Raw genomic sequence first — 22,640 nt, 5'->3', positions numbered from 1 at the left:
CAGAAACTGAAATCGTGCTATTATATGTCAGCCTGGATGCAAAAAAACAAGTATTAGAAAGATCTTGGTTTATATATCTTTCAACTGAGATGGACTAACTCCCATAAACTTGATCTGCTACATGCAGAAACATCACTGCTCAAAGACTTGCAAAGGCTTCATTATTACACTAGAAGGAGGTCACCCTGGAAGAATTCTGTTGAAAATAGTTTGAGAGCCACTGTTCAAGACAATGAATTATTATTTTCAACCATGAACTGGTACAGTGTTGGCAGTGAAAGTTTAATCAGCAATTTTGGCGAAAAGATTTGACTGCCACCTACAGTTTGCCATAGTTAATGCATCTCCATTGAAATATACACAAAGAAAGATCACTGGAATCCTAATTTTAACATCCGGGGTGATGTATTGCCACAGTCCTGCAAAGTCCCAAAATATATTCTTTCCTGAATCATCAGTTTTGTTCCACAATGACTAGAATACTATATCTGGGTATGAATGCAAGATACTCAAAATATGAATGCATATCCCTAAACAGTTAGTGCCAATTTCATTTTAGAGAGTTACAGCTGAAACTGGATTATAGAGGATACCATTATGTAAAAATGTAAAGTCCTTTTACCATTAATCTAAACCTCTCCTAAACACATGCGACCACAACACAAGCAACCTAAGTCCAAGATAAAGATACTTCACGCTTGTCTCTCAAAGCTTGCACTCAGATACATAGTCTGAGATAAGCTAGGCACTTACAGCTTTTTTCTTTCCAGTTGGCACGATGCAAGCTTTACTAGCTGTTCTCCCAAATGCCTCTATTGGTTACTGTTTCAAGGTTAAAAGGATAGAAAATACCAATGCTCTGATAAATGTTCAATATAAATACACGGAACATTTTAGCATTGACTTTTTACACAATAACTGTTCAAACATTCATTTGTTTCTTAAAATGAGCTCCCATCATACAGGTTCATTAGTCAGCAAAAATCAAAGGTCTATGTTACCTAATAAACTTCCAATGATAGGTATACCGTTTAAATATTTGTAGCTTATGTTACATCCCTCATTAGTTCTCACCTAGCTAAGGTATACATATATAGTTTTTAAAAATCTTTCATCATAACTCTATTCCCCCACAACCAGGGCCAGTCCTACCCGACAGGCAGACCATCTGTCTGCTTATGGCAGCACAACTGAGTGGGTGTCAATATCCTTTCAGCTGCTCAACAGCTGAAAAATTCAGCTGGCTCCTACTGATCAGCTCCCTCCCTCTTTCCCAGTGCTCCGGAAACACTTTCTCCTTCTGAATGGCTGCTCTCCAGCGGGCTCCTCCTTCCTGCCTAAGCAGTAGCTAAATGCTTGAGCAGCTGCCCCTGTAGAACAGGCCTTTCTTCTAATGCTTACACCCCACCCTTACTGGCAGCTTTACAGCTGGTCCACAGAGCCCCCAACACAGTGGAAGGGGCAGCTGGAGACCCCATTATGGATTGAGGGGGTGAATAGGAAAAGAAGCTCGATACCTGCTAAATACATTTTAGAACATTCCTGGATTTTCACATTTTGAAAATGACTCAAATTAGATAGCGAGGTTAACAGAATGGTAGCATGTCTTCAGGGGAGGAAACCACCACATATAGAAGTTCGTATCAAGCAACAAAATGCCTTCGGCTGTCCCATCATTTTTCTGGCTCTTCTTTGTATTCCCTCAACTTCAAAGTTCTTCTGAAGTGGTGCCAAAAACTGAATACAATATTCCAGGCACCGCAAACATTTGAACATAGACTATTACCTCCCTACTCCACAAAGTTATGCCTTTACATTGACAGCACGGACTTCTTACACTGCCATATGGTCTTGCAAACCTTCTAATTTGCCATCCACTATTTTCTGTAAGTCTTTCCCCATTATTGCTTCCCGCCTTTCACCCTTCCACTGGGTATATGTGTTTCATATTAGTTTTTCATACATGCATTAACTTGCATGTTCTGAGGCTGATTACGGGAAAAGACCAAAAAAATGAAGAAAGAAAACAAATGCAGTTCACAACCTCATCTTCCTCCCCAAAATGCTTAAATACATTAGAAGACATTACAAAGATGTGAGAGAAGTTGAACTAACATCACAGGTACCATCTATTGGCTGCTGACCTCCTGCTCAGAAGAGGAATATATGGGTCTTAACTTCTGAGATCTTTGTTAGCATAAGAACTGCCTCTGATCTTTATCCAGAGGAAAAGCTCAAAAGTAGAGCTGGTCAGGAATTTTCTGAAACATTTTTCAATAGAAAAATGCAGATTTCTATAAACCGAAACAATCTGCAGAAAAGGAACAGTTTCAACAAATCTCCTGATTAAAAAAAAAATTTTTTTTTCAAAATTGTGGAAACATCCCATTTTGACACTTTCCAACCAAAGTTGCATTTTTTGGATCAAAATGACTATGTTTCAAAATTTTAGTTAATTTATATTTAAAACAATTATACAAGAATACAAGAATGGCCATACTGGGTCAGATCAGTGGTCCATGTAGCCCAATATCCTCTCTTCTGACAGTGGCTGGTGACAGATGCTTCAGAGAGACTGAAGAAAAGAGGGCAACGTATCGAGTGCGCTATTCCATCATCCAGTTCCAGCAGTCAGAGGTTTAGGAACACCCAGAGCATGGGGCTGCATTCCTGACCATTTGGCTAATAGTCATTGATGGACCTATCCTCCATGAAATTATCTAATGCTTTTTTGAAACCAGTTATATTTTTGGCCTTCACAACATCCTCTGGCAATGAGTTCCATAGGTTGACTGTGTGTTGTGTGAAGTAATACTTCCTGATGTTTGCTTGAAACATTACTTTCATTGGCTGACCCCTGGTTCTTATGTTATGGGAAGGGGTAAATAAACACTTCCTTATTCACTTTCTCCATACCATTCATGATTTTATAGACCTCTGTCATATCCTCCCTTAGTCATCTCTTTTCTAAACTGAACAGTATCAGTATTTTTAATCTCTCCCCATATGTAAGCTGTTCCATACTCCTACTCAGTTTTATTGTCCTTCTCTGTACTTTTGCCAATTCTAATATATCTTTTTTGTGATGGGGCAACCACAACTGCAGGTAGTATTCAAGGTATGGATGTACCATACATTTATATAGTGGTATGATGATGTTTTCTTTCTTACTATCTATCCCTTTCCAAATGTTTTTGACTGCTGCTGCACACTAAGCAGAGAACTAGCCACAATGACTCCAAGATCTTTCTTGAGTGGCAATAGCTAATTTATACCCCCATCATTTTGTATGTATGGTTGAGATTATGTTTTACAATGTGCATTACTTTGCATTTATCAATATTGAATTTCATCTTGCCCAGACATCCAGTTTTGTAGATCCCCTTATAACTCTTCACAGTCAGCTTTGGACTTAACTATCTTGAATAATTTTGTATCATCTGCAAGCTTTGCCACCTCACTGTTTTTTCATATCCTTTTTCCATATCATTTATGAATATGTTGAACGGCACTGGTCCCAATACTAATTCTTGGGGGACCTCACTATTTACCTCTCTTCACTGTGAAAATTGACCATTTATTTCTACCCTTTGTTTCCTGTCATTCATCAGTTACTAATCCATAACAGGCCAAAACAAACAAAATCTTTCAAAATTTTGAAAATAAAATGTTCCAGTTGACTTGATCCAAAAACAGTTTTGGATTATCATTCTGTAAAAATGTGAGACTGTTTTTTGATTTAGGACAGATTTTTTTTTGGGTGGGGGGGGGAGGGGTTGGAAATTTCATGGGATGGGAAAGCCGTTTCCCATCCAGCTCTCCCCATCAATGACAGACAAGTGGAGATGTTGTGACAAAACATCAGCAATTATCATCTGACATACAGTACTAGACTGCACAGATCACATAAGTGTGGTATGTCAATATGATGTCACAGCAAGATAAAAAGAAACAACTTAAGATAGTACTTTCCCAAAACTCTAAAAAGGACAGAGAAAAAGAAAAAAAGAATGCAGCAACTTTTTAAACTGAAATAATTCTATCTTTAAAACAAGAAAGAAAGAAATCTGTTTGCCAAGGATTTTCCAACAGAAGTTTTGGAGGCAATGAGTGGGTCAGAATACCAAACATCTGTTTTTAAGTACTGGATATAATCATGCTTGACTATTTCTGCTATATTTTTTTTTTGACACAAGAAACCCCAATTTGTCTGCTTAAGGCATCTGAATATTGTCTTCAATCTAAAGTTGCTAAAATTATGTCCTGTGCAAATACTGCTGCCAAAGTCAGAGTGGTTGGTGAACATAGCCAAGTAAACTCTAATTATGGAAGATGGGTTGCTAAAGATTTTGTATGAAAATAGCTAAGCCAAATCAGAGAGCCAAGACAGGTCACAGACATAATACAAACAGCATTATCAGGCTCAACGCAATCCTATTTAGGGTTTCAGGTGACATGTCTTCTTTCACAAGTGCTTCTGATTTGTTTTCTGGGAAACTCAATATCAAATCTAGCCCTTAACTCTTCAGCTATGGAACATAATTATAAAAGTTGTACTATACAGTCTAATACACAGTCTAGTTGCTAACAATAAAGAAATTAATTCATCATTCTGTTTAAAATGTATATCATTTACTGGGGCATTAGATAAGCAGGTCAGGGGTTCTGTAGGAAGCTGGCATTTTTGCAATCAATTGGGTTAACAATAGACCATCCAAAGACTGAGTAAAACTCAAACAAGACTAAAGACCAAATATAGCTATTCAATAGCAATTGTTGGATTAAAAAGAAATTTAGACCACCAAAAATAAAACATCCCCATTCATCCAGACCACCTCAGCAACTTTGGACAAATTTTCTAAATTCGTGTCACCAGGCCCCGTCCCTTAGATACTTTAATCAATCTTCAGGAATTTATCTCTAGGAAATATCAAAGTGACTATTTGTTTTGCATAAGAGCTAAGGTTATTCAATTAGGACAGCTGTTCCTGTGTACTGATTTGAAATCATACCAAGAGATATGTAATAATGTTGATAATAAATAAGATCCCATATTCTCAATATTCTGCATTCTTATCCTTGCATAATTACAGCTTCCTACAAGTTAGTGTGAGAGGAATATGCATTTTTATATATACATATACACAATACACACGTTAAAACATTTGTGCTTTTCCTGTCTCCACTCTACTAATTTATTTCAACAAACCATGTTGTTAGCACAGATACTGTTTCATCTCAGCTAGTATTTTATGTTCCCACTCTCCCACCAAAAACTCGACTTTACCAGCTGTAGGATAGGATACCAACCATCTATTAGTTGTATTGCTTAACATTGCTTGGAAGTGTATAATTTTGACTGAAGAAGGGGTGCAGAAGCTCACTGTGAATGGGGGGGTGGAGGGTTAGGAGGAGGAGCGAGGGGAGCTACTGAGACTTGGAGGGCACCAGCTCCAGGCTGGGAAGGTGGGGGTCCCCCTCAGAATCCTGCGCTTGCCTTTGCTGCCACCCTGGGTGTGTGTGACTTTACGAAGAGGCGGAGCCCTCACAGTATTTTCCAGCGTGGGGGTGTTAGCCCCCATTGACATTTTGGTTCCATCACCCCTAATTTTTCACTTAATTATCAGTACATTTTATTTATGTCATATATCACAATTTCTGACTTCACACACACACATGCGCGATATCTTGTGCTACTCTGTCTCTCTCTCATTCTCTCTTTAAAAAAAAACAAACCTCTCCTGCTCTGCTCAGGAGCAGCTACGGGGAGATGGGAGAAGAAAGAATGTCTGTACTTGATCAAAATTCAGAGACTTCAAAGGTTTTTTTCCCCCTACCTGAGAACCCAAAGAGGCAACCATCATATGAGTAAGAAGTTTAGCTGCAAACATGGAACACCTGGCACAGAAAAGATGTGAAAGAATTGCCAAAGTGAAACCTGTGGGAACAGAAAAAACAGGATCATTCTAAGAATCACGGGCAAACATTATGTCAGATGGCAAAGTAGTTTTGGAACTATTACATAACTAAGGCCCTAATCCTGTAAAGACCTTACGAATGTGCTTAACTTTTAGTTCCCAATCAGAATACTCAATTGCACTTATAATTAAGCATGTGCTTAAGTTTTCACAAGTTACGGGCCTAATGCACAATGTAGGGCATTTCTGTGCTTGCACCATTTTCACTTTATTTGTATTTCATTTCTTTAGTAACTGGAATGTTAGAACTAACCAATAGCCACAGATGCAGCAAAGGGGAATTTTCAGTGTTGAAATGAACGCACAGTGCTTTATACAGTGCAGCATTGCTTTATGACAAACAGCTGTACTAGTCCTAATTCTGAATCCCATGTTCCATCTGTATTGTGTATGGACCTTTTGGACATCAGTACTGGAATAGGGTGACAGAACTCTTCTCTTGACCCACCGTTAGTTGGTGCTAGCGTCTGCTGACATACTGCAGCTGGTGTGGCTTGTTAACTCCACCTTGGAAATGAAGCCGATGGAGGTGGTTTTCAGAGGACAGAGGGAACAAAGGTAGGGCTTTCCTCCATGATCTATTCTAGGAATAACCAAGCTCAGGGAGGAACCTTAGGCTGAAGCTCACATTGTATTATTGTAACTATGTTCCCAGTAAACCCACTCCCCAGGAAGAGGGCAAGTTCGTATGTTAACCCAGGATGTGTGTGCTCTGTTGAAGACATGGTAGGGACACAGTTCACTCACAGCTATACATTCTGAAAGCAGGAAGTGGTGGACTGTGGCACAAATAGTCAGCTGTGAATTACCGCGTCACTAGCTAGTGATATCTACAATAGCAATGATGAGCTCAAAAGAAAACATTACAGGCCTGAGAGCCAAACTTGGAGTCAAACAGGGTATTCCTTCAATATTCATCTTTTTTAAATATCTGTTACTTCATTCTTAAATAGGAAGAAAAGATTTGCTGTGAAAGTTCCTTACAATTCCTAAATCTAGAACTGCTGGTTGATGGTCTGTTTACCAGACGTAAATCTGAGTTTCACCTAAATTATCCAACTGAAGTCCATTCAACAAGAGCAACTTCATAGAGTAAGGGAGGCAATGATAACATTTCAAGTGATTCTGAGAATATTCTTTTATCAGAATGCAAGATTTGAACTAAATTAATTGTGTGTGACAATATTTGTTTAAATGTTTAATTGCCGGGTGACTTGCCTCTTCATTTCCAGGCAGGTAGAGAAATAAAATGTATAGTTTTGTCTGTCCTTACACTCAGAATGGGAGAAGAGGAGCATACAACATATCTTTAAGAATTCAGCACATGCTTTTTTGAGGGATGAGGAGAAGGGAGTTTATTTTTCATATTTTTAATTGGTCGAATGCAAAAAAATTTCCTGAGGTAAATTATATCTTAAACCCCCATCTCTATAAGGGATGATTTAAAGTATCCAAAGAGGGGGTGACTTCATCAGAACAAGAGGACTGCCTCAGACCTCCTGTAAATTTGGTTCTGAAATTTCAAACAAGGGGCATCCTTCAAGCCCACACAAACCTCCTTTTACCAGATCACTGCATTCGATATTTTTCACAGAATATTACATTCTTTCGATGTATTTATTATATTCAACTTCCACTGATGTCAATAGTAATTGAGAGTTCTTGAAGCATCAGGCTGTAATTACACCAAAATATTTTTGTGCAATGAAGCTTTCCTGTTCTCACTTAAGCAGTGAGAAGGTACAACATTTTCAGCAAAGTGCTGTTAAAGGCTTATAAAAGTTACGTGTATGGAAATGGAGTTTCACTCTATCAACATCAGAATTCACAGAATACAGCTACAAGACTTATTCTCTCATATGGATTACTTGTGGTAACACACTGAACTGATGAACAACATTTGAAGACAAAGAAGTATGGCAGTCCTAATAGTGGCACAATCAGAAGCTCTGCCTCTTGAATCCAAGTCCAGCAGTGGACTGGAATTACTGTGCAGGCATTGGAGAAAGAAGATCTTAGACAGTCATTCTGAGACAGATGCAGTGCTAGTGCATGCCCAGTACTTGGCTGCTCAACTTCAGTGGAGACTAAGCAACCATTTTCACTCCTTTACAGTAAAGATGGTTCACTATAATATTTTCTTCTTTAACAAGATCACACCAGTCATAAACAAAAATAAGGCTGTATCAACTGACCTGAAATACAGATGAATCCAGAAGAGAAAAAAGCTTCATTGTATGAGGACAAGTTGTCTGTCTGGGCATACACAGCGTAAATGGACATGTGAGAACAGGAGCATTGTATGTAGTCTGAAGTATCATCAACCACTTTGCAGAACTGACTATCAGACAACCAGCTACAGCAAAAACAAAAGATTCACAAAGTCCTCATTCATGAGTGTTCATGTTGAGACTGATTTCTTAAACTAATCAGAGGCTGAAGCTAAAGTGTCTTTCCTAATCCTAGAATAAACTGGTAACTGTCTAGTTTTACTTCTTACTACTGAAAGGCATTTATCCAAGACATGAGACAACCAGCTACCTATGCTTCACTGTACATTATGCAAGTATTGAAGAAAGTGAGCTTGTATATTTCTCATACTAATCAGACTTCAAAGTGACAGCACAAGTGTTACTGTAACATTCCCGTAACAACCAAAAATACCAAGGCTACTTCAAGATTTTTTTTTAATCTTCCATGTCTTCCAGATGCAATCATCAAAATGCATTGTCTATTTGGAATGAAATTTAAATACTGTTTCCAACTTCCTTTTACCCTTCTCTAATTGAAAAAAAAAGTATACACATTATTTGGAGAATGCATTTTTCACTAAATAATTGTCACAATAGTGGGCTGTATGAATGTGGTCTCAGTGGACTTGGAAAGAGATTGATTGACCATTGTAACATGGTCTTCAAAGACTTTCAGTAAAATAATTTTGTGTTGTGATGTGATTTCCATTAACTTGCACTAAAATCATGTCCCCGTGTAGCAGGGTCCCCATGGATATTCCATACAACTGTCCCCTTGTCAAGTTTTAAGATCCTGCAGCAAACCATAGAGTAGCTAGAACTCTTAAGAAAATGAAAATTATTTTGTAATGGAAAGTATAAGGCAACCTGAGCATAGTTACCCCATATATACCACACACAGATCTATTATGGAAAGTGAAAAGCTAAATTGTGATTTATAAAATCTACCTTTCTGCAGCCTGATTCCAAAGGAGGCACAGAGATTTATGTGGAACAATCCGACTGTCTGCAGAATAAATCCGGTAGATAACTTCATTGTTGTCTTTCAGTGGATATGAACTCTGACCCTTCAAACTCATTGAAAAAATCTAAGACAACATAAGCAAGGTAAATATGTATTCAAAATTAAAAGTCAGTGGTCAGTGCATAAATAAAATTACACCACATGTACATGCACAGACACAAACTATGATACACTATAAACATTGAACATCGTTTGATCAAAGATTAATAACTGAAACTTACATTCAAATCCCATAAAAAGAAGCTGCTGCATTTTCATACCTTGTTTTTTAGAGCAGTTCTTTTATCACCAGTTATAAACCATTGTTGGCTGCTGTATTCTGTAAACTGTACAAATTTACAGTTCTCATCTCTAGGAGGGGAGGAGGCAATGGAGACCTCTAACAAGCGCTCAGGAAATCTGATTGAATCCCCATCTTTTCCATCAAATTTGTGTCCATTGATTTGCTGAGGATACCAGTGGTGGGCCATTATTGCAATGTACGGGCAGCTGTCAAGGATGGTTTTGCCTCTGTTTGAAAAAAAAGAAAAAGATCTGATAAGTGGAACAGCCATTTACCTTTTCATTGCAGGGAGTGCAGTGACTCCTGTAGTTAGGATATACTTTACAATGAAAGTTTAAAAATTTTATTCTTTTTAAATAAGAACTCTATTGCCTCTGTGATTTGTAGCAGGACTTCGATGTTTGACAGAAGGGAAGCCATGGGGCCAGTGAGGTGCTTTTTGATGTCCTCAGGAAAATCAAATTCAGAAAGGAATGGATTATAAATTGTTGGAAGTCATCATTTCCCTTCTGTATTTTGTGCAATGCAGCTTGCTGTTGAAACCCGTAAACATTCCACTTGTATTCCACATTCAGCTGAACCTACGGACGGGTCACAGACAAAATCGATGCTCCTGCTTTCACCCTTTAGCCTAGAACATGGTTCACTGCGCTGGGAACAAGAAGCCCACGAGCTCTAAACTTACGTATTCTACTAACTAGTATTAATAAGTCTGTGCCCTTCACAACCCTTTCATCAACAGGTCTCAAAGCGCTTTACAAGGGAGGTCAGTATCACTAGTCCCATTTTAGAGATGGCAATTGATCTGTATATGGTAACATACTATTTTTTCCACAGGACTGTCCCTTTTTCAGTGCACAGCATGGATGAGCCTGGTCCTACAAGGTACTGGAGCTGAGGGGGCACGGTATCTTGTAGAATTAGGCCCCAAGTCTCCTGACTCCTAGTCTCATGCCTTCCATATATAACAGTGCCCTGTACAATATATTCTATTCTGCAGTAACAGTCCAAAATACCACATCCTACTATGGTGCCACTGCAGTGCTTTGTGGGAATACTGTAGAATGGTGTACATCTTTGTATATGGGTAATACATCAAGGCTAGTCCTCATCTGATTTACTCTGAATGTGCACTCCTGTCTAATATATGTAATTAAGGCCTGCGAGGACTATAGCAGTCTATTGTCAGATATTTCTACCACATTCTGTAGATTAAAAAGTATTTACTTTTCACCAGGTGATCCACATTTTACTCCAGTCGCGAGGGAAAAGGCAAATTTCTCAGTAACTTCAGCAAGCAGACTGTAGCCCTGTGTATCCTTGCGCTTTGGGCTAGCAAGAGCACAGAGTATCTCATAGAAAAGATTTCGGCTTTTATCAGTGAGCACCTGTTTTTCACCTTCAACCATTACCTAACGCAGGGGAAAGAAAGAAAATGGTATCACTTACAGGAGTATAAAAACAATCATTCCTTGATTTTCAAGAACTAGTATTTACGACAATACAAAAACTATGTCAGGAAGATAAATTAAATATTTCAATTACTTAACTACATTTATATACTGAGAAATGTCATCAAAAGGGAAAGTTAATTGATCAAATCTTGGGCCCCAGTCCTGATAAACTCTTAGGGATCAGACTGTATGGAGCTCATTAGAAGACTGGAGCTGTAGATTGTCTGAGAATTATTTCTCAAGCCCAGCATTACCGAAATTTAGATACAGAAGGATCACCTTAGAAACACACTTGAAATAGAAATTCATTGGTTTTTAACAAATTATACAATTGTGTTTCATGTATTGTTTTGTTTTCAGTAACTTTCATTTGTTTTTGCAGTACAGCATTTTATTGCTTTGATCTACTCAGTTTTACATGTAATTTAATTAATAAAGGCAGATTTTCTACTTGCCAGTATGAATTAAAAAGCAAATGCTGCTAATTAGGTTCTCTCACTGTGAGACCACTTTCAGTACAATTTTCAATTTTCTCTCATTTTAGTTCTGAAGTTTTCATTTTTCCCATTTTTTGCCACCAAGATATAGGACATAGTCTATTGTCAAATGTATATAATAAAAACATGCTCAGGAAGAGGAGTTAGATTAGTAAGGAATTGTGTGGAATTTACAGTTTCTTCAAAAATTCTGAACTAAGCAAAACCTCATTTCAATAGCTCTAATGCCACCATTATATGCAATTGAGTGTTGTCTTTAGTCAGTATTATCGTACTATTTTGAGTCTTGCAGCTAGATTCTCTGGTACATTCTGGCCCCTATGCACTACTCTGGAGGTACAGAGGGGCCAGAAAGCAGCTGAACCAGGCCAGCTAAGAAAATTCACCTTTTGAGGGAAACACTTAGTTTAGTGCCAAAATATTCAGCTCCTATGTCAACCTACAACTCCAAGACCTAGCAGAGGGGAATGCAGAGGGTATGACAGAGGCATGGTGTTCTCTGGCATTCCCCAGCTGGTGTACTGTCCCTGGGGAACCACAGTGGTGGTTAGAGTAGCTCATAGGCCAGCACAGATCTATCCTGAGAATCAAGAAGCCATAATAAGCTCTGTGATGCCACTGCACCAAGGGAGAACATCCAATGAAGTGAGCTGTAGCTCACGAAAGCTTATCCTCAAATAAATTTGTTAGTCTCTAAGGTGCCACAAGTACTCCTTTTCTTTTTGCAGATACAGACTAACACGGCTGCACCTCTGAAACCTGAGCGTTTATATGTAATTTAATTCTTAGGCTGCATTTTAGCCTTTGTGCTTGGTTTTTAATTCTTGGTAGCCATCATTATTAGTCTAATTGCAGACAGGCAGACTCTTTCTTGACCCCTAGAATCCTTTACCAAGGATTCCACTCATTCTGTTTTTAGAACTGCAGCACTGTGTGTCTCAAAGGATCGCTACTGCTGATTATCATTTTGAGATGTTCACAACCCATAAGAGTTATTACATCCTCATGGAAGTCGTTAGTCATTTTGGAAGGGGCACATGAATATTTACCTTATCTATTATGTGAATCACAGCAGCGAGCTGTTCTTCCGTAGTTTCTGTGGAAATTTTGACATTTAAGCTCTGGAGGACCCTGTTCAAAATGATATCATCAAGTGGCTGGTACAGTTGGTCAGCCAGCCCCCAGACTGATTGGGCATCTGAATCTGAGACAATTGTGATGTTGGCAATACCATATGCATCATCTACTCTGGCACCCCCTGTGGGGTTAGAAAGCACAACCTGGAAACGCTTAGGAAATGGATGTAAGGATCCTATCTCTGGAGTCAGTGTTACATCCACTACAGCATTTCTCTGTCCAGGTTCAAAAGTCAGTATGCCCTCAGATCTGGCAAAATCCTGTCCTGAAATAGCTGGTGATATGAAGGTGCGACCAACAGCTTCAGGTCTTTTCAGCTCCTGGAAACCAAACAAGAGAATTCTAGGCAACATCATCATAATGCAGTGTGTTTAAAACTAGGTGCACTTAAATAGGTAAAATCCATTTTTTCTTTAAAATGTAAATATAACCCGTTAAAATTAAATTCATATTTGGTGATAATCTGGAATATCCTCCCCCATACATTCTGTATTGAACCAAAATGGTGTAAGGTAAGAGACTTTGTGATGGGGTCTGTGATAAATTGGGAGGAGGGAAAAATAAGAAAAACAGTCTCTCAGTTCTCACAGACCTTTTTATTAATCAAGCAAGTGAAAACTTGAATGCTGTTGAATACATCAATGACCTGGGACAAAGGGCTTCAGGAGTTATAGCTATTAGGAAAGACTAAGTAATGTAACATTTATGGTCAATGAGAAGAGCAGGATTAATTCTACAGCTTCTGCTCACCAGCAGTTCCTGGTGACTTTGACAGGTGCTAACCATAGTCAGTGGCTGCAGAATGAGGCCACTCAATTAAGGGGAGAGGTTGGTATTGTAAATAGGTACACACCAAAAAGGTTGAGGTACAATTAAGGTAAATGAAATTCTGAGAGCATACTAAAGAAGGATGATTCTAGACAACTGCCAGAGGGGATATCAGACTCCAATCCAAAAGGGCACAAACTTAAGTTATGGGCTAGTCACAAAGGGAATCTAGGAGACATTTTGAAGAAGGTAATTATGGTGTCAAATAGATTTTTCTCAAGCAGAAACAGACACATTAACGTATTCAATAAATGTTAGGCAAATCCTGGACTAGCTTGTGTATCATACACCAGGGCACTAGTGCAGCTTTTAGATCTATGCACTTCCCATTCCTCAGATCTACCGTTCTTGTCCAGGGCTCCTCCACTCGCTCCCCCAACCCTCCATACCCAGTGTACACTGCCGGGCAGGAAACAGAACTCTATGGTGCTCACATTGTACAACAGAAATGCACTATTTCCACTAGGATCATAGCATACTCTCCGGCCACGATGAAGGGAGTAGGTTTTTTTTTAATTTTAATTTATTTTTGCAAGTATCTCAACAATGCCTAGCATGAGGCGGCCCTGGTCCTGACTGGAGCCTCTGGGAGTTCCTATAATAAAAATAACAATTCTCTATGGTGTTTATCCCTGCAGTATGTGAGCCCCTCATCAACAAGGTATTTATCTTCACAATGCCCCAGAAAGGAGGGAAGAATTATCCACATTTTACAGAGGGGAAACTGATGCACAGACAACAGGAAGCTGTGTCAGAACCAGAATCACCTGAGTCCCAGTCCAATGGTTTACCTGTAAGACCATTCTTCTTTGACTTTTATCAGGGAAATATTACAGAATACAAATGCAAGTCAGATACATGTCCAGGTTTAGGAGATCTATACATGGACTCATTTCCTCTTGAAATATTACAGTTTTACCTATCATAGGATATACAGAATTTTTATTATTTTTCAATTTGCTTTTTTGCCACATACCAGACCCTTCATTTCTAGATCTGATACATAATAAGCCTTGCTTAAGTGGAAACTAGCTTTCTGGGCTACTATTCAAATTCATAACACAATACAGCTTTGGGATTATCTATTGATCATCACACAAAAGATTCCCTCAGGCAACCTCAAAATGGCTCCTCCTATGCAAAAGAAAGGATTTTTAATGTCAACTATTAGATCCCTTCTGAGTTCTGCTAGTGCTGACTAATTAAATACTTTTACTGGGTAACTAGAACATTTTCATTTCACTAAACAGCTTATTGTAAATCAATGTGGTTGCTTATGTGCGTAGATTTGCTCTGGAAGCAAGACATCATCTTTGCCAATTACTGAGAGAAGTGACTGTTTATTTGCCCCTTCCAACTGGGTTCCCAGAATCAGCAGGAAACAGGGAAATAAGTGGTGATAAAAATTAATTGTGTCAAGCAAAAGAAATGTAAAGAAATTGTGGGAATGAGACAAACATCTATTTCCAGTGAACTCCTCCTCCTCCCTGCCTCCCCCTAGACTTCCTCTCTCAAAGTTTTTTCCTCACACTTTGGTACTCTGTCATGAATGCTCAATACCCCAGACTGTACAGCAGTGGTGTTACCATACATGCCAAAAAAGGCAAGCTACATGTATTAGCCTAAGCATACTGTATGTGGTGAGAAGTCATGCTGCCATTCCTTCTCCATTTACCAGCTTCATGATAGAGGATCCATGTTCTTTTTCCTAGCAAGAATCCGAAAACCTGCTACATACACTTTAACTAAAGTACACTGAGCAGCTACTGTACAACAAATCCATGGCAACACAGGGATACACAATAGCTATAGTTAAACCTGACACACATGCAGCATGAAATAAAACTTAAAGCCGTTTATTAAATGAAAGTAAAGTTCACCAGCCAATGCATAATAATACTTCAGTATGAGAACACTTCTTCACAATAATGCCTTTAGGCCCAACACTCGGTCCAAGAAGTCAGGCCAAGTGCTAAGCAGATGCAACAGGAAAAAACTAGGGGAAATCCTCCCCCCAGCCCAGGGTCTGGCTGTGGAGCCACAGCTGTTGACAGAGGAGCAGGAACTGTGCCTAGATAACTGTACAATGCTGTGCATAGCACCTGTCACTTGAGCTAAAGGAGACTCTCCATTAGCTGTCAGCAGTAAAAGGGTTCTTATTATTTTTGAGACAACAGTCCAGCAATTAGTATAAGGCCATATGATCAACACACCAACAAATGAACAGGACTGATATCATCTATTGGAGAAATAGACGAGCATTATGTTTTTTCAGTTCATAAAAGAATTGCTGCCCCAATTTTTTTAAAAAAAGATACTTTCTAAGGTCAATGTCTCAAGAATATTGCCTGGACTTCAGTAACTATAAGCAACTGAGATATGGATTAGACTTCGATGAAAATGCCCTTTCTTTTCTTTTAAGTTTTCTATGGACATAATTGAGGAAATCACAAGTTTGGTAGGATACAAATGATTATACCTGCTGCGGCAGAATCCACATTTTAAAGGGAGGAGGCTACAGCCTAGGAAAAGCTTTAACAGGGAGTGGAAGTGGTGATGACTGATTTAATACTTCAGGATGACCACAGTTCTTGAGGTTATTGAAAGTACCCTGCACAAAATTACTTTTGGTAAACTGATCAAAGTGAGATGATTTTAGTAATGGGAAAGAATATATGCTAGACTTATGTAAGTAATGACCACTGCTGTAAACATGTGCAACTTGAGCATTTCCTAGATAAAGTAAACCAGGGCTAACCTTACTTGCTTATGCTTTAGAGAATAAATGAGGATATTATACACAGTCTTACCTGCATATTATAACTAACTGAGGTGGTTAACGCTGTACTGGAGTCTCTAACCACCTGCAAACTGATTAAAGTGGTCTTTTTATTAGCCACAGCCAGACGAGATCCCACAGCAAAATATAGCAGGCCACGAGGAAAATCATTTTCTGGAACAGTTATGTAGGCAAATCTGGCACTGCTGTTTAATGCTGCTCCTGAGCTTACTTCATACAACTCAACCAAAAAATAAGTTTCAAATTCAGGTACCTGTAAACAAGTGAGAATTGCAAATCATTATAAAGTCCACTGATTTCAACAGGAGTATGCAGTAAAGAATGCATTCCATCCTTTTTGAAAAAATTCTCCTGTTATTATACTGTCTCCCTGCTGAATTACTCATTCGTTTTAAAGATATTATAAGGCGGATACAGTACTATCCCAAAAGGGATAACATTTCAGCAAACACCAATGTGGAACAAGTAGTAGAAGAGTCTTATGGTCTTTCACATATAATCTCACACAATAGCCTAACAACATAAAGTATACATATGATGTGCCTCTAGGATGCTGTGAGACATAAGTCAAATTTTCAAATTTATGGAATGACACAAGGTGTAGATTTGTGCAGAATTTGTCTCTTTAATTCCCTTTTGCACCTGCAAAAAATGTGCACAAACATGTGCACAATGAATTCCAAGTAGAAAATTTGCATGCCTGTATAAGTACAGGTTTTTGCCCCTGCAATTAATTGTGACCATCTTTTGAAGGTGGAACTCAGGTCTCAAGTGTTGAAAAAAATCAACATGTGTCTGTAGTGTTTGTATTACTGTGAATGAACCTCAAAAAGTTCACAAGTTTGGCTAAGCATTTTCACAATTCTTAAGTCCGCAAAACTAGGCTGAAAATATCATGAGACAGGCTCTTTCATGAGACTTTTAGTACTTCCTAGTTCTAGTCAGTCTGGAAATATAGTCTGATGTATTTCAATGGTCATACACCAGATAATTTGATCATGCAATTTCCAAATGTTATTTTTCAACATTTTACTGAATACAGTATAGCAAGTAATTGATTTTCTAAACAAAGTAAGAAATAGGTTAGGCTAAATTTTCAATAGGGCCTCCACCTGGTCTCTGATTTTTACCCAAAATCAAATGTGAGTACAAATGATGTAATGAAGACGTCTAACTTCCTGATTTTGCATCCACAAATCAGTTTGTTGATATCTAAATATCATTTGCATCTGCTATTTTAGGCAGGCATGAAGCTGCAGACATAAAGATAGAGGCTATTTTTGAAAATGTAGCCCTGGACAAGCAAAAACAAAGCAGCTTTTTAATTGGAAAAGAAGCTGGTTTTTTGCTTAGTTTTTTAATGTATGGTGAGCACCAAAAACACTATAACTTATCTTCTCTCTGTAAATCTGGCCTTATTTTTAAATTCTGGCATTTTTGTAAATACCAGCTTATTTCTCAGACAAAACAAGCACATATCCAATTGTTAGCCGGTGGAGCCAATACAGTTGAGGTTGAACTAGACAAAGTAGCTGCCAGGTGTTGCAGCCTTCAAAATTCCCAGAAGATCTTGAAAGTGACAGTGTACCTGTATCATGTTTGTGTTCATTTATAATGTAACAAATATGCAGAAACAGTATGGAAAAAATCCTTTAGAATTTTTTTCCATATTAAAGGACAGGGCATATAATCTGGGTATTGTAATCGGGGCAGGTGATGGTTCTCTAAAATACATGATCTTGTTATTGCTATATAGGACTTATTGCTCTCATTAACCAATCAGATCAATCTTTGAGACCAGGCAGGTTTAAGATTCCAATTTATTGAAATACTGCCTTAGTTACCACAGTCATGCAATGTATTAGGTCCTAATTCAGCAACACACTTTACTTTAAGCACTCGACTGGTCCTATAATGTTCATTAAAGAACATTTTCAGTCTCATTGGCTTCAATAAGACATACATTTGCTTATAGTTAAGAATGTGCTTACATGTTCTGCCGAATCAGATGGGATTACTCAGGTCACATGGTTAAAGTGAATCACATATTAAGCGCTTTGGTGAAACAAATATTTAATGTGTAAAGGGTAAGAGGCCATTTGTACTGAATACTTATTTCACTGAAGTGACTGCAACCTACTTTACCTTACAATTCCTGTATGGCTTCAATAACTGCAGCATTCTCTAGGGCCAAACCCTCAGCCCCTTCTTCAGTTTTTAATTAGCCATTCTGGAGGCAAAGCAGCAATTAAAGAAAATGGGAATTTGTGTGAGGACTGAGAAGAAACTGAGTAACGACCTGCAGACTTGGCCCCTGGATTTTAAGTTCTCTCAATCAGGGCCCATTGGTTTTTTTATATTTGTAAGTAAGTCATGATGCTGTATAAATATTAATAAACTACTCACATTATCAGGTTTTATTCCAACGGAGATGTTGCATATTGTTTGACCTGCCATGCAGGTGGTAACCCCTAACACAGCCAACAGCTCATTTGCGAGGTTTACTCCATCCTTCTGAAGGACAACAGATGTTTTATTAAAGGTCACCCGCCAAAAGATCTTCACATCTTCAAAAGCCCTATGAGCAAAGCAAACCAAAGCAGTTTAAATGCATTGAAGATGGCAGCTATTGCTTCAGGGAAGCTAAACCACATAGACATATTCATTTTTTATTAATAATAAAAATTCACCACTGGAAAACAAAATGCTTTCAGAAGAAAAAAATATTTTTCTTTTTGTTGTATGTTATTTCCTCTGAAATTAGCTATATTAATAAAAGTCACAAGAGCAATGTCATCCAGTTATTGGGAAGCAAGCTAGATCTAGGTCTCAGCAAGTCACTTAAGTCAGCAAGTTACTTACGTATGTGCTTAACTGAGGCCATGGGACTACCCATGTGGTTCAAGTTAAGCACATGTTTAAGTACTTTGCTGAACAGGAATCCTAGATTGTAAGCATTTTGAAACAGGGACTGACTTTTCTATGTGTTTGAAAATCACTAACATATTTGATAGTGTGTGTAATATGTAAAGAGTATACATACAGTGTGTGGCAATACATAAATATATATTGGCACACATGTATCTTATTAAATACACATATTACTACTCAGACCTACTGTACAATAGCCAAGAAGATCATAAGTTTCGGAGACATTTTTAGCCAACTAAGCAATTAATCTTAAGCGTGAGTACATAGCAAGGAAATTAATTTCTCATCTCAGTTATGATGTGTATTAGTTAGGTAGATATTTAATTCTTATTTCTGTTTAATACCAGTACACTGACTAACAATCACATTTTAAATTTATGAAGCAAGTTTGCCAAATGACAATAAACGATTAGAGCAGCTGAAAGTCAAAGATTTATTATAAAATTCCATGATAACCTCTTCTGCTAACAGCAGCATCCTTGATTTCAATACAGCACATTACAGCATGTGGGGACAGCACTTTTATCAGCTGTTGCCTGCACCTGTTTGGTTGCCTTGTGACTATCAGCTGCACCTCCCTGCTTTCAGAATCTTCATCAAGCACAAGGCCACTTTGTACCTCTGCACTGAATCCCAAAATGCCATTTTGAAGATCATTCCCTGTATGAGAAACAGTACATCAAACTGATTAGGAAGCAAATAAAGTTGAGAATAAGTTGTACATATTTAATGCAGAAAGAATTGCTTAAAATGAAAAACGTGCACAAGGCATGATATAAAGTACACAAAGAGCCAAATTTTCAAAGGGAACAAAGGATGTAACCACAAAAGTCTCCTTCAAACATAAAAAAATCTCATATGTTCTTACATTTATCTAGTAACCCAAGTGAAATCTTTACATTTTAATTTTGCAGATTGTCTTTTAACTGTGAAAACAGCTCATTTTGAAAGGCAATTTCTGGTCAGATGCCTAGCCTCTTCTGTGCAGGTAAACTGAAATCTTCAGAAGCACTTGGGTTTTTCTAACTCTGCTCCCACTGACTTCAGTGGGTCCAGTGCCAGGCCAACATTAATTACTCTTGAAAATCTCACCCATAAATTCCTTACAGAATAGGCCCACTCAGAATAACTGCTGTCCATCATATTCATTTAAAAATGCATTAGCTCTAAAGGATCCCCCCATGATAGCATTACTCTACACTAGGGAAGAAAGAGCCTGTTCTTTTAATAAAGTCAGCTGATAAGAGACTTCCAATCTGGTTCAGACACAGCATGTGTGTCACCTTTCTTCCCCTCAGCATTGTTTCTTGACCTTATTACCTGTGCTCATTTAATTTAGACCATAAGCTTAGCACATCACACATACCTATGGCACGATATAATTAATTTCTTAAAAATAATCTACATGCATGCAATTATGTGACTAACTTGCACGTGCATGCAAATTGCTATTTACCTGTACAACTGTAGTAACTATGAATGTAAAAGAAGCACGTAATTGCACAAACATTTGACATTCTGTTCCTGGATACATTATTCTGGTAGCTGTGTACATTCTTCCAAGGACACAATTTGGTCCTAAGAGCCATTTTGTAATATTAAAAGTATTTTGCTTGATTTGAATTTCTAAAGGACTTGTTATCACTGCTGTTATCCAGTCACACCACTTACATTATATGCTCTATAATAACGACTTGGAATCAGAGTGCTTTCAACTCAGTGAACAATTCCTTAAGATTCATATTTCAAAAGATCTCTGTGCAAACTATATGGGAAAATGTTATGGTAGCTATTTACAAATTAAAGTAAACCAGAGTTCTGGTAGTAACCTCTGGCATTAGGATGCAATCACTGAGAGAGAAAAGCTCTTAGCTAATTATCAGATTTAATCTACAATAATCATTATGGCCCATATGCTACCCTACACTTCCAGAAGCAGAGAAGGAGCTAAAGAAGGCGTGGATTTCCAGCACCACAGATTCCTCCTTTGTTTAAATCTTGCAGAAACTACTTCAGAGATTAGGGAGGCAACGGGTCAATGGGATGAAAATCAAGGTCAGAGGAACAGACACTGTCTGCACTAATGCTTTCTCTCAAAGGGGACACAGAGTGTGCCAAGTAAAATACCCCAAGAATGGGGGTTGGGCAGCATCCAGTAGGTGAGCCAATGAGAGTTTGGGTCATGAAAAATGCACATTGCCAAAGGAAGGAAGGTGGGATTTGACAGGCAGTACAGAGACATAAAGCCTCCACACATCTGCAAACTCTAGAGGTTTAGGAGCAAAATACCCTGCATATCCCATGGAAAGAAATCCCAGTCTTAATGGAATTTGCCAGAGGAACTCAGGGTTAGACAGCTTTATATGTTAAATTATATTGCATTTATGCACTGAATCTCTGAAAACAATAACATTACCTGTGATAATTATTGTTGCAAAAGCTGCAAACCCATATTCATCCTTTCCCTCCACAATCTGAGCTCCACCTTGAGGGTCTGAGAGGAAAACATAGAAGAATTCTTGCCCTTCGGGCTCATCATCATCAAGAATTCTGATAGACACTTTGCTTTCTTTCTCTCTATCCAGCAGTGTCACAGATATAATCTGTTCCTCAAAGTCCATCCCTTCAGTTGCCCATGTCAGGTTAGAATTTCCATACACATTCTCAAAAGGAAATTCATTGATCCCACTCTGTGCACTCACTCCACCAAAGGTTTTAACAGTTACTTTGACATCACCAGCAAAGCCCTGGGTTCTTCTGATATTAAGTATCACTGTGTTGGGTGTACTGTTGTTTGTGTCTTCCTCAGTATAAATAAATCCTGGCCCAAGACTGATGATTCCGTGAACAATATCATTGGCTAATACCGTAACTGCTGAAACACTAAGATCTGGATTCAAACGTGGATTCCTATTAGGATTAAATTTTTCAATGGCCAAAACTTCAACTGAAGTTAACTTTACAAAAAATACTTCATCCATCTCAGAAATTGTGTCATCGACGATTGATATTTCAACTACAGCCTCTGCCTGAAAATGTCCAAACACAAGCTCTCCATTTTGAACAGGTTCAAAGTCTTCTAAAGGTTTGGCACTTCCTGCAATAGTCTGATAGGTCAATTTAGTGAGGTTGCTTTGGAACCCAAACAATCTTTGGACATGCAATCTGATCATCTGCACATCTTCTTCAACTGAAACATGTCTTGAGTTAGGAGAAAATTGGAAGACACCCATTGGCTCAATTTCAGCTACTGTGAATCCTGACCTGAAATATAAAACATAAAAGTTAAATTAAGAAACACAAGTCACCCATTACAAATGATTGGGTCTGATACTCTGTTGTCTTGCATTCTATGTTGTCATTTATGGACGCAAGAAGTTGAATGTAAAATGTTACCATACCAAAAAAAGTTCCCCGCTCAGAATAGTTTGGTGTGTAGAGGGTGAAGGGAGGAGT

The 22,640-nt window shown here is 38.2% G+C and overlaps 1 protein-coding gene across 1 annotated transcript in view; it reads right to left on the bottom strand.

Annotated features, from left to right (window-relative positions):
* Positions 1-22,640, bottom strand: part of LOC102932938 (adhesion G-protein coupled receptor V1) — a 331,043-nt gene that overhangs the window by 210,346 nt on the left and 98,057 nt on the right. Inside the window, exons 52-61 of the mRNA XM_037902481.2 lie at positions 21,601-22,448; positions 19,727-19,844; positions 18,660-18,831; positions 16,264-16,506; positions 12,538-12,945; positions 10,765-10,949; positions 9,515-9,764; positions 9,179-9,318; positions 8,174-8,334; positions 5,838-5,938 (exon numbers count right to left, since the gene is read on the bottom strand). Of these exons, the coding sequence (XP_037758409.2) occupies positions 5,838-5,938; positions 8,174-8,334; positions 9,179-9,318; positions 9,515-9,764; positions 10,765-10,949; positions 12,538-12,945; positions 16,264-16,506; positions 18,660-18,831; positions 19,727-19,844; positions 21,601-22,448 (2,626 nt within the window). The remainder of the gene's footprint in view (positions 1-5,837; positions 5,939-8,173; positions 8,335-9,178; positions 9,319-9,514; positions 9,765-10,764; positions 10,950-12,537; positions 12,946-16,263; positions 16,507-18,659; positions 18,832-19,726; positions 19,845-21,600; positions 22,449-22,640) is intronic.

Source organism: Chelonia mydas, chromosome 5, assembly GCF_015237465.2.
Source record: "Chelonia mydas isolate rCheMyd1 chromosome 5, rCheMyd1.pri.v2, whole genome shotgun sequence".
Taxonomy (NCBI): Eukaryota; Metazoa; Chordata; order Testudines; family Cheloniidae; genus Chelonia; species Chelonia mydas.
Note: the sequence above shows the minus strand (reverse complement) of the source record. Positions and strands in the feature narration are given on the sequence as shown.